Here is a 13172-nt window from a genome sequence, read left to right as displayed (position 1 = left end):
CAGGAAACACAGCAGTAATGACTTTATGAACTTCTTCACTTATAAGATTGATAATATTAGGGACAAAATTATAACTATGCAACCGTCTACTACAGCATCGCATCAGGGAGTGCATTATAGTCTCCCTGAGGTAAAATTTGATTCATTTGTTGCCATAGGAGAGGAAGAATTTTTCATCTAAATCGACAACATGTATGTTAGACCCTATACCAACTAAATTATTGAAAGAGATGCTTCCAGAAGTCATAGATCCTCTTCTTAACATCATTAATTCGTCTTTGTCTTTAGGATACGTACCAAAAACCTTTAAGCTGGCTATGATTAAACCACTTGTTAAAAAAACGCAACTTGATCCTACAGAATTAGTCAATTACAGGCCGATCTCAAATCTACCTTTTCTATCAAAGATATTAGAAAAAACAGTATCCTCACAACTGTGTTCCTTTCTTGAAGGAAATGATATCTGCGAGGATTTCCATTCAGGATTTAGACCGCACCATAGCACTAAGACAGCTCTCATTAGAGTCACAAATGATTTGCTCTTATCATCCGATCGTGGTTGTATCTCTCTATTAGTGTTACTTGATCTTAGTGCTGCATTTGACACCATTGACCACAACATTCTCTTAAATAGACTAAAAAACGATGTTGGCATTAGTGGAATTGCATTAGCATGGTTTAAATCATATTTATCTGACCGCTATCAGTTTGTAGCAGTAAATGAAGAGATGTCTTATCGATCACAAGTTCAGTATGGCGTACCACAAGGCTCAGTTCTCGGACCGCTGCTTTTCACTCTGAACATGCTACCTTTAGGAGATATCATTAGGAAACATGGAATTAGCTTTCAGTGTTATGCTGATGATACTCAGCTCTATATTTCTTCCAAACCTAACTAAACTCACCAATTCACAAAATTATCGGAATGCATAGTTGATATAAAAAATTGGATGACTAGTAATTTCATACTACTAAATTCTGAAAAAACAGAGATTCTAATTATTGGACCAAAAACTTCCACACGTAATAACCTAGAATACTGTTTAACACTTGATGGCTGCTCTGTTAAGTCTTCGTCGTCAGTTAGGAACCTGGGTGTGCTCTTTGATACCAATCTCTCATTTGAAAGTCACGTGTCTAGTGTCTGTAAAACCGCATTTTTCCATCTTAAAAATATATCTAAATTACGTCATATGCTCTCATTGACAAATGCGGAACAACTAGTTCATGCGTCCATGACATCAAGGCTAGATTATTGTAATGCTCTACTGGGTGGTTGCCCTGCACCCTTAATAAACAAACTACAGCTAGTTCAAAACGCAGCCGCTAGATCTCTTACCAGAACCAGGAAGTACGACAATATTAGCCCGGTTCTGTCAACACTGCATTGGCTCTCTATTAAACATCGTATAAATTTTAAAATATTGCTGATTACTTACAAAGCACTAAATGGTTTATCTCCCCAGTACTTGAGCGAGTTCTTAACGCATTATAGTCCTTCGCGTCTATTGCGATCTCAAAGTTCTGGCCAGTTGATAATACCTAGAATATCTAAATCGACTGCTGGCGGTAGATCATTTTCCTATTTAGCACCAAAACTTTGGAACAATCTTCCTAACATTGTCCGGGAAGCAGACACAGTCTGTCAGTTCAAAGCTAGACAAAAAACACATCTCTTTGACCTAGCATTCACATAACACTCTATAGACTTCTATAATTCAATATAACCACATATTGTATTGTTCCGGTCAGCCGGAACTGGGAACACTTCCCTTAAATTCTGATGTACTCGTTACATCATAAGAAGAATGGCATCTACGCTAATTTTAGTGTCTTTGTTTATCCCGAGGTTTTCCCGCAGCCTGCCGGATGCAGGCCGTTTCCAGATCTGACGAAGGACTTTCGCCTGGACCCAATCACAATGCAGCGCTGAGGTGCCAACTAGCCTCTCCCTATGGAGGATCCCTATACCACTCTACAGATAAAGCGTTGTGGATTTTTTGGTTCGCGTACCTACCCGAAGTGATAAGATAAAATAAAATTCTGCATCAAAATTTATAAAGATAAGTAGTTTGTTTAGGCATGGTTTGTAAGGAATTACAAACCTGCGCACATATATTCAAACGCACATAACTATAGAATCAATTCTTAATGTGCATGTGAACGCCATCAGCGTCTATCACAGGTTTGCGTTTAAAGTCTGTTTAGAGAGAACGGTGATGTCTTAATAGCGGCCCCTAATTTAATAACAAACTATCATTTAGATGGAAGTGAATCAATCAAAACTAACTTTAGCTGGAAATTTTTTTCTTCAAGAACCACTATAAAACTAAACCAATCTCTGTTACCTTAAATTATATGTTTATCTCTGTAAAGCTGCTTTGAAACAATCTACATTGTTAAAAGCGCTATATAAATGAGGATGACTTGACTTGACTGTGCTTCAGGCATTTTGGCATTTCCTTCTCTCCAGTCTTCCTCCAGACTCTGGCACCTTGATTTCCGAATGACATGCAAAATTTGCTTTCATCCGAAAAAAGTACTTTGGACCACTGAGCAACAGTCCAGTGCTGCTTCTCTGTAGCCCAGGTCAGGCGCTTCTGCCGCTGTTTCTGGTTCAAAAGTGGCTTGACCTGGGGAATGCGGCACCTGTAGCCCATTTCCTGCACACGCCTGTGCACGGTGGCTCTGGATGTTTCTACTCCAGACTCAGTCCACTGCTTCCGCAGGTCCCCCAAGGTCTGGAATCGGTCCTTCTCCACAATCTTCATCAGGGTCCGGTCACCTCTTCTCGTTGTGCAGCGTTTTTTGCCACACTTTTTCCTTCCCACAATCTTCCCACTGAGGTGCCTTGATACAGCACTCTGGGAACAGCCTATTTGTTCAGAAATTTCTTTCTGTGTCTTACCCTCTTGCTTGAGGGTGTCAATGATGGCCTTCTGGACAGCAGTCAGGTCGGCAGTCTTACCCATGACTGCGGTTTTGAGTAATGAAACAGGCTGGGAGTTTTTAAAAGCCTCAGGAATCTTTTGCAGGTGTTTAGAGTTAATTAGTTGATTCAGATGATTAGGATAATAGCTCGTTTAGAGACCCTTTTCATGATATGCTAATTTTTTGAGATAGGAATTTTGGGTTTTCATGAGCTGTATGCCAAAATCATCAGTATTAAAACAATAAAATACCTGAAATATTTCTGTTGGTGTGCAATGAATCTAAAATATATAAAAGTTTAATTTTTATCATTCCATTATGGAAAATAATGAACTTTATCACAATATGCTAATTTTTTTAGAAGGACCTGGAAGTATAATTTAACTGAGAATATCAAGTATAGACTTAACATTAATATCAAAGGGTACGGCTGAATTATGTGAATGGAAACTAAATAGGGAGAACACAGTTGGAAGTGATCATTTTCCAAATATTTGTAAAATAAATGTAGATAATAATCCAGAATGTTTACTGCAAAATAAATGGTTGTATGAGAACTCAGATTGGAATTCTTTTAGTAAGTGTTACGTTTGTGATGTAATGCAGCTATGTTGTTTCTGCGGTTGTTTCTGCGGTCTCCTTCTCCTCCTCTAGGATTGGTCCTGGACTTAATGCGAATCTGTTGGTGGTTGGACCAGAGACGAGGCCTGGACTATAAATTCCCTGTAATTCCTCTGGAGGGAGCTCTCTCTGCCTCTTTGACTGCACTTGTTGTACTGTGTGTGTGTGTGTTAGCTGGTGAAAATGTAACTATAGATTGTGATCTTTGTGGTGTTAACAGAGTGTTGTTAACTTCTTTTTGATACAGTGTGATCTGTTTCTAAAACATTAGTGTCCTATGTAAGTGTGCCATTATTTGTGAAGCCGTAGGGGGGGAGTGCCTTGTTTACTTTGTAGGCCAAAAGGGTCTTTACTTTTCTCCTGTTTATTGGGCTAGATAAGGCGATAGGGTATGTTAGTGTATGTTTTGTTTCTTTCTTTTTATTTGTAGGGAAGTTGTGGGGAAAGTTAGTTGCTGTTTGTTTATTGTTGTGGCATTAGCTCTTCCCTGAAGATCTTGCTTCTAACTTTTTCTTTCTTTCTTTGATTCTTTCTTTTCAAGAAATTGTTTTGTAAATGTTAAAGTCTACCGCTCTGAAAACAAACGAGAGCAAGAAAAGAGGAATAAGAACATGGCTAACAGAAGTATTGTTTTGTTGTTTATGCTACACCCTGACCTAGACCAGGGACCGTAACAGTAAGCATTGTGAAGATAATAAAGATTCAGTAGAAATATTTTGTGAGTCAATTACAAATATAATAATGGAAGTTGCAACATATTATATACCACAAAGAATGTTAGGTCAGAAAAACAAAAATATTCCATGGTGGAAGAAAGAGTGCAGTAAAGCAATTAAAGAAAGAAATAAGGCATTTAAACAGGTAAGGGAAAATATGAGTATGAGTAACATGGTGGGGTATAAGAAAGCAAGAGCTAAAACAAGAAGAAGAATTAAGAAATGCCAAGAGAGAAGGATGGAGATAATTGTGTTCAACCATAGGAAAAGATACTCCTATGAATAAAATATGGAATATGTTAAGAAATATGAGTGGAAAAGGAAAGGAGTCAACTCTAATACCAGTTTTAATTGAAGAAGATAAAACTGCAGTATAGATATAAAGCAAACATGTTAGGCAAGCTTTTAGAAAGAGCACATAGAATAGAATTGGGAGAAGAATATGAGATAAGGAAAAAGGAAATTTTAGACAAAAATCCAGATATAATGAAGAAAAGAAATAACAATAAGAGCTGTATGGATCCAGAGTTTTCTCTTACAGAACTGAAAGTAGCATTACAAAAATGTGCCAATGCCACTCCTGGGGTTGATAGAGTAAGTTATAAAATGATAAAGCATTTGTCAAATAGTATATTATTAAAGATACTTGAGTTATATAATAAAATATGGATTTATTCCAAAAATATGGAAGAAAGCTGCAATAGGAAAGCCCTATTGTAAAGCCAGGGAAAAAATCAACAGACCCAGGAAGTTATCATCCAATTGCTCTGACTTCAAACTTATGTAAATTAATGGAAAAGATTATAGTTCATAGACTAACATATGATCTAGAAAAAAAGGGTAAATTTAGTAAGTATCAATGTGGATTTAGAGGTAAAAGATCAACCATGGATGCATTAATCAAGGTCAGTAATGAAGTAGAGAAGACAATAGTTATGAAAGAAATTATGGCAGTAGTTTATTTTGATATAGAAAAAGCGTATGACACGGTATGGAGAGAAGGGTTGTTAATTAAAGCATCAATGATAGGAATAGATGGAAATATGTATAATTGGTTATCTCAGTTTTTGTATAAAAGAACATTTGAAGTTCAAGTGGGAGTGTGTCAGTCATTCATTTATAAGGCAGAAAATGGTATTCCTCAAGGGAGTGTTATAAGTCCAATTCTTTTTAATATTATGATTAATGATATTTTTTGACAATTTAGGATATGGTGTGGGGGATGTGCATTGTATGCTGATGATGGGGCTATTTGGACGAGAGGATGAAATACAAAGCAAGTGATTTCAGGTATGCAAACAGATATTAAAAAGGTGGAAGAATGGAGTAAAGAATGGAATTTTAAAATGTCTAGTAAAAACTAGTAAATCATGTTATATGATATTTAGTAGGAAAAAAAGATTTTAAGGATATTGAATTAGTATTGCATGGGAAACAGATCAACTATTCAACAGATCAGATCAACTATTGATTATGGATGCATGATTTATGGGTCAGCTTCAGAATCACTATTAAGAAGTCTAGATAGAATACAATATAGAGTCCTTAGAATATGTTTAGGAGCAATTAAAACAACACCGGTCAATGCATTATTAGTAGAAGCGAATGAAATGCCATTGAAATTAAGGAGAGAGAAATTGTCTTTGGTATTTTGGACATCTTTAAAAAGTTATACTGGAGAAAATATAGCTAAAGATGTCTTAAATAATTGTTGGGAATACTTAAGTTGTAACGAGAGAGGATATGGATGGAAGATAAATCAGTTAGCAGAGAAATATCAGATTGCAAATATTGAATGTAGTGTGTCACCTTTATGGGGAGAGGTTGCGAGATGGATTATTTCTGAGGTTAAAATTGATTTAGGAATATTAGATAAGAAACGGGAATGGGAGGAGATGGGTATGATTAAGTACCGAGTTAATAAGTACATACAGGAAAGATTCTATGCAAGTATGCAGATTTATACTGATGGATCTAAAGATCCAAGAACAGGGATTACTGGAATAGGAGTGTATATTCCAGAGTTTAAAATATCAATATCCAAACGATTAACATCTAAATTGTCAATATATACTGTTGAAATGGTCACTATAGGATTAACATGGGTAGAGGAGGTGAAGCCAGACAGAATAGTGATATGCTCTGACTCTGCTTCTGTATTAACATCACTAGTTACTCATTGTACTTCTAGAGAAGATTTGATGTGCGAAATATTTTCATTATTATGGCGAATACAAAGGAAGGGAGTAGAAGTTGATTCTGTTGGGTGCCAGCGCGTGTAGGAGGAGCTGGTAATGAGTCTGCTCATGAATTAGCAAAAAATGCTTTAAAAAGGGAAGAAATAGATTTTAATGTTCCATTGAGTAAAAGTGAAATTAAATCTATTATTAAGGAAAATATTATTAAAGATTGGCAGGAAAAATGGAATACAGATAATAAGGGGAGATATTTATATAATATTAAAAAAAGGTAGATACTAAGAAAAGCATAAATGGTAGAAATAGGAAAGAAGAGGTCATGATAACTAGGATGAGATTTGGACATTCAAGATTGAACGCATCGCTCTTTATAATTGGAGCTCATTAAAAACTGGTTTATGTGAGAATTGTGGGGAGAAAGAAACCGTGGAGCATGTGAAATATGATTGTAAAAGGTATGAGGAGGAAAGAAAGGAAATTATATCATATTTAAATGAAAGAGGGAAGGTTAATAAGAATTTGGCATATTTGTTAGGTTAAGATTTTAATAAAGATAGAGTAGGATATAGAATACTAATAGAATACATATAATACTGGATTAAGTGAAATTATTTAATATAGAATAAGGATGATTTGGTCTATTGGAGATGGAATGAGATGGAGCATCAAATAATAAAATAAGGATGGATATGTGAGAAAGAAGCAAAGAAAATAATAATAATAATAAGGAAAATCTGTTTATAAGAAATCATGACTGCATAACAGCAAAGGTAGGTGACGATATGCACTAAGAATGCAATGCGCCAAAAAACGAAAGAAGAAGAAAAAGAAAAAGAAGAAAAAGAAAAAGAAGAAAAAGAAAAAGAAGAAGAAGAAGAAGAAGAAGAAGAAGAAGAAGAAGAAGAAGAAGAAGAAGAAGAAGAAGAAGAAGAAGGATAGAGTTGTTTGGTGAGAGGAAAGCATGGTTTCTCTCTGGTAATCTTACATTTATTGATGTCCTGAGTGGGAAACGTGTCGTTTTATTCTCTATCAAAAGGCTCCTTTTACCCTCTTTAGTTTTACCAATGGTGCATTTGCTACTGTATGCTACATGTTGGGAATATAAAGAATTAATTTATCTGCATTATATCTCATATCTCTTAGCCTTGGGTCGTCCTGACGGGATTGTTATATAGTTACTCGGGACAAACAGCTTCATGCTGGTTAGAAAGACTGACTGACGTGATCAGGATGATGGAGACTAAAATACTCTTAGTCATTTGACTTCATTCATATAAAATCATAGGATTCATTTTATGATACAGTTACGATGCTTTTGTGTCCTTTTTGAAATCTGAAAGTTAATCATGTCATTCTCTATAATGAACTGCAAATCATAATCAAGTACAAAACAATGAGAAGATCGTCTGAAAAGAAAAGCTGCATTTGTATAAAGACTCACAGATTCTCAGAAAGTGCAAGCAGAAAAAAAGTAAATACATACAGAAAAATGTTTTATGTTTATTAAAAAACTGTAATGTTACTGAATAGATGGAGTTGAAGTGTAATTATCACCATTAACAGAACTATTTTCATCTGTTCCTCAGATCTGTGTTCACATGCGTCAGCCAGAGACTTTATCTGTTGTTTCTCTGTTTTAGAACTTCATGAGTGTTGTATTTTTAAGATTACACTTAAAGTTAAAAATACTTCCTCTGCATTCAGTTTAATTGATTTTCTCCTCCAAAAGTGTAACACAAGAACAGAGATAATTAAATAAAAGGAGGAGTGACAACTGTATTTATCAGCAGTGTGAATGAGAGTAAAAGACTCTCGATTGGTTGTGTGATCATGATCATAGAGAGTTTATGAGGACAATGATGTTGAACTCACCCTTCACTGAGAGAGAAACAGCAGAGCTTGATGTTGATGAGTTTGGTCTTCCATCTATATGTCCTTTACACCTGTACTGACCCTGATCAGACTCAGTAACTCCTCTGATAGTGACAGTGTCTCTGTTTACAGTGTAACGATCAGACGTCTGTAACTTTACACTGTCTTTATACCACTCATATCTCCAGTAACTGTAATAAGGTTTTATCACACACTTCAGATTGACTGTTTCTCCAGTGAATACACGACGGTCTGGTGTCACAGTCACTGTAGATGTGGGTAAATCTGAGAAGAGAGAAAAAACACAAACTAAGAGACTCAAACAGTCTGACTGAGGACACATGATCAAGTCTCAATGCTTGTTTTCTACACTGACGGTTTCATTCATCTCAGATAATCTGAAGAGCAGAAGGTCATGAATGAACTGAACATGTCTGGAGGATAAAGATAATGAACTCTGAAAAGATCTGTGATTCATCATCACACTGTCACTGTATATAGAGATGTTTACAAACTCTAAACTAACATAATCTGACTGAGTGTGAGACAAACTAAACTCAAATGTACCTGGTTTTCAACTCAATGTCTTCAGGTTAAAGTGATGTGATGAAATGATGAACACACTCACCTGATACTGTCAGTGTAACTCTATCACTGATCTCTGAGTTCTGTTGGGTTTCAGTCAGAGTTCCTCTACATCTGTACAGACCAGCATGAGACGGATCCACAGATGTGATTATATAGTACTGGTCTTGTCCTGCGCTGGAATAGATCTGGTCTGTTCTTCTGCTGTAAACTTCATCTTTATACCAGCTGTAGCTCCAGACTCCTGTCTCCTGTATGTCACATGTGAGAGTGACTCTCTCTCCTCTGAACACACGAACATCAGGCTTCACCTTCACTACAGGTTTGGGTCTCACTGTGAAATGAGCAAACACACACTTCATGTTTCTTTCCCTGAAAAACAAACAAACTACACAGTAAAAGAGCACTTACCTCTCACTGTTATCTGTATTGCATTACTGTACTCTGTATAGTAGTTTCCTCGCTGTGCTCTACACTCGTATGTTCCTCCATCAGAGACTCTCACAGAACTGATAGTTTTAGTTCCTGCATCATCACTGGATTCAGGGTTTGAGTTTTTCCTCCAGAGAAACGTCCATCCAGTTGATCTTCCCACGTCACAGCTGAGAGTAACTGTGTCTCCAGTGAACACTGAACTCTGGGGCTTTACAGTCACAATCGGCTGAGGTTTATCTGTAAGTGAACAGTGATGCAGTGTTGAGATCATTTATACAGTTATTGCTCATATTTGTTCACTAGTCTTCTGTTTTTATCATCATTTTTTATACAGTAAATGTAATTTATTTTGATTTAAAAGAGAGTTTGTATCTTCTGCTCCCACTACTGACACCAAACACAATTACAAAATTATAGATTTTGGGAAGAAAATTCCAGAGCTTTCAAAGAATAATGTTAAAGTCTCTGGTAAGTTCAGGGAATATTAGTTATAGTTTATAGTTATAGGTTATGTGACAGACCCGGGTAAGTTTACGGATATAAGCGGATAACCTCAACTTTTTAATGTTAAAAATAAAATATGATAAATATCATCATACAACAAATGCTGAAGCAAAAAGGCTAAAGATAATATAATAAACGTATTAAGCCGTATTATATTTGCAAGCACCGACTGTTTTTAGTTCAATCAGTCATTTTATTTAATTTTATTGGAAACATCAAAAACAATGTCATTCTTGTTCACAGTAATATTCTCCTCAATAGTTTAATCAGTAAAAAAAAACTGGTTTTGTTTCTTTAAACAGTGTTTGTCTCTGAACAGTAATGTTGGGTTCTGCTCAGATCTAGTGTAACAGTGAAATGTCACTGATGGTGCTGTTCTACTACCCACCATTAGAGGACACTATTGTTCCTTTATGCTGAGTTTAAATACAGGTAGTAGAAGGACAGAGCTGTAGTGCAGTTCTGAGGAGTTTGCAATCATTTAAGTCACAAGCAAGACAGGACATAATATATGAAGTACTAGAACTTCATTCACGGATTTGTCAGATGGAGGTTAGGGGAAAGTCTGCATGGGTTCCAGCCACTGATCTATATAGAATGACTGGATAGCGCATGACGTCATAAACAGTGAAGCTACCGCGCCGCCATATTGGTATTCCCCAGTGAGCTCACGCGTTCTATTGAATCAATGGGTGCTTCTCAATATCCCTCCTTGTCTCCTCTCTCCTCCATCCTATGACCCGGAAACCGATCGAGCTCAGCCATCTTGAAGGACATCTCAATTCTCTAATTGCACCGCGAGGAGTCGAGGATCGAGGAGTGAGGAGGCTTTCAGAGGGGTCATGAGCGAGGATACACAGGTGTATCCTATGCGGAAGAGTTTTATCGACTAAACGTGGCACACGTATCAATTCTCCTCCCCCTTCACATCGATCACAATCGTTTTAATTTATACTTTACCTTTGCAGTTTATATAATCCACACATCTCACATATTTCAACAGGGTATCTTGCTTTATTATTATTTATTATGAATTTCTTAAATAACCAAATTTCAACAACATAAGGGCAGATCCTTTGAGCGCTGCTGATGACGCTGTGAAGTGACGCTCGAGTGATCAAGTATTCCAGTGTGGGAAGGAATCCCAAGATGGCATTCTGATCAGTCACGTTTTGAGGAGCGCCGCAAATTCAACCGTTTATTTTAGCTTGTAATGCAGTAAGAAAGGCTTTTTGAACTCATAATTTGTACCAGATCACATTTAACTAGTTGTTGCATTGGCTTTCAAAATGGGGAAATCCGAAAAAAGAAAAAGTAGGAATGGACCTCAAGCTTCTGCTAATGCTAATAAAACTGTTAATGAGACACGTCAAGCCCGCCAAGAACCTCTGATGAACAACATGCATGACTACTTGAACCATGACACTGTCTCCGCAGAATTCATGCTGTATGAGGAAGAATTTCCATGTCTTCCAGAAACCCCATGTAAACCCCCTGCCATCAAACAACGCAAAACCGAGAGTGCTGACACAACTGCCATCCTTTCACAACTCGGGGAGCTTTCGAGGCTGATTAATAATCGTTCGGATGCTTTGGAAAAGATGGTAGGGGAAAACTCACGTGTGATAGCTAGTTTGAAAGAAACGGTTAATGAAAATACCAGGCAGATTTCTGGAATGAAAGATGTTATTGACTTTATGAGTGCCGAAGTAAAAGATTTGAAAGTCAAAATCGGCGCGACTGAGTCAATGGCCAAAAGAGTCGAGTTTAACTCGCATGAACAGGAGAAACGGCTTCTGCACCTTGAGGCTTACTCACGTCGATGGAGTCTCAGAGTTCATGGGGTACCTGAAAGTGAACGAGAAGATGTCCGTAATAAGATCATCGACGTTTGCCAGCACCTTCTGCCAGACGCGAAAGACAAACTCCCGGATGCCGTGGACACCGTTCATCGCCTGGGTCGCAAACGGATGAACGACAGCAAGCCCAGAGGAATCATCGTCCAGTTTGCCTCCCGTTTTCAACGCGACGCGTGCTGCTAAAGATTCAATTTTTCTTAAACAACAACCTGAAAATTTCCGAGGATCTGTCTCCAGCGGATCGAGCGGAGAAACAAGCTATGGCCCGCCGTGGAAAAGGCGAGAAAAGAGAACAAACGAGCTCACTTTGTGGGTGGAAGAGCTTTTGTAGAGGGATCTGAAATATTCCCTCCTGACTAATGGGTTTCTCGTGTATTCTTATCGTCTCTTAACTTTAACATTGCTTCCATCCTGTTGACTGGTTCGATGTTCTGGGCTATCATCAGTCTAACGTTACAGTTCTTCCCAGGTCACTGAAGACTCATATGGCGGTACTACAACCTTGATTTTGTAAGACATTTAATATGCTGCCTTTTCACGTGGTTTAATAGTTCTATTTTAGAACGTGTTACAGTTTCTTATATATTGAGAGAAACGTTCTAGTATGCTTCAGACACTTGTGTTGTCTGGCTTGTAGGCTCTAATACAATATAGTCTCATAATGACGATCTGGTATTATACTAAATTTCATTTAAAATATTACTTAATTGGAATTTCATACTTTAAAATTCATAATTTAAAACTCCATTATATGCAAAATCACCAATCTTTTATCTAAAAATGTGGATGATTTACTTGATTGTGAAAAAGCAGAATTGGTTGAATTACAGTGCAAATTAGACAACATATATAAACATAAAGCTGAAGGGGCATGTATTAGATCGCGCAGAAAACGGCTTGAAGAGGGTGAGCAAAATTCTGCATATTTTTTCAGATTGGAAAGACAGCAAGCTAAAAACAACCAAATTCAAAAACTAATGATTAACGGTAATATTAGTGATGACCCTAAAAGTATCGCAAAGTTCTGTGCCAAATTTTACAGTGATTTGTATACTTCTAAATTTTCCCAACAACATATGGATGATTTCTTTAAATATTTACATAATATTAACCAGTTAAGTGACTTAGATAAACACTTTTGTGACGCCTCTATCACATTGAAGGAGATAGAGGAAGCTATTAACTGTTTAAAAGCCAACAAATCTCCCGGAACAGACGGACTCAGCTCAGAATTTTACAAGCTATTTAATCATAATATAGCACCATTCTTGTTAAAGGTGTATGAGGAAAGTATAGAAAAAACATTACTTCCAGCCACATTATGTCAAGGATTAATAACTCTTATACCAAAATTAAATAAAGATCCCCTCCTAATAGACAATTGGCGTCCAATTACACTATTAAATAATGATTATAAAATAATAGCTGCAGTCCTAGCAAAAAGATTAAAA

General features: G+C 36.8%; 3 protein-coding genes across 3 annotated transcripts in view; all 3 read right to left on the bottom strand.

The window, feature by feature from the left end:
- LOC143736438 (basement membrane-specific heparan sulfate proteoglycan core protein-like) overlaps positions 1-13172 on the bottom strand; it is a 386240-nt gene that overhangs the window by 20974 nt on the left and 352094 nt on the right. The gene's annotated exons all lie outside the window — the stretch shown is intronic.
- LOC143736461 (Fc receptor-like protein 5) overlaps positions 1-13172 on the bottom strand; it is a 44294-nt gene that overhangs the window by 18093 nt on the left and 13029 nt on the right. The window contains exon 2 of the mRNA XM_077227157.1: positions 8339-8623. Within this exon, the coding sequence (XP_077083272.1) occupies positions 8339-8623 (285 nt within the window). The remainder of the gene's footprint in view (positions 1-8338; positions 8624-13172) is intronic.
- Positions 8912-9629, bottom strand: LOC143737833 (leukocyte immunoglobulin-like receptor subfamily A member 3). Its single transcript, XM_077229696.1, has 2 exons — positions 9335-9629; positions 8912-9257 (listed from the first exon to the last, which is right to left on the bottom strand). The coding sequence occupies exons 1-2, from the start codon at positions 9627-9629 to the stop codon at positions 8932-8934; spliced, it is 621 nt and encodes a 206-aa protein (XP_077085811.1). The 3' UTR covers positions 8912-8931.

The sequence above is a fragment of the Siphateles boraxobius genome, unplaced genomic scaffold (assembly GCF_051911475.1).
Source record: "Siphateles boraxobius isolate OS27281-9 unplaced genomic scaffold, OSU_SipBor_1 130, whole genome shotgun sequence".
In the NCBI taxonomy this organism is placed as follows: Eukaryota; Metazoa; Chordata; class Actinopteri; order Cypriniformes; family Leuciscidae; genus Siphateles; species Siphateles boraxobius.
The sequence above is the reverse complement of the archived record's forward strand: the minus strand, read 5'-3'. Positions and strand labels throughout refer to the sequence as shown.

Excerpts from the sequence above, each read along its gene's own strand:
- LOC143737833 (XM_077229696.1), bottom strand. The coding sequence starts at position 9,629 with ATGATCTCAACACTGCATCACTGTTCACTTACAGATAAACCTCAGCCG. Across the intron at positions 9,258-9,334 it reads AATACAGATAACAGTGAGAG|TGAGACCCAAACCTGTAGTG; the intron begins GTAAGTGCTCTT and ends CTCATTTCACAG.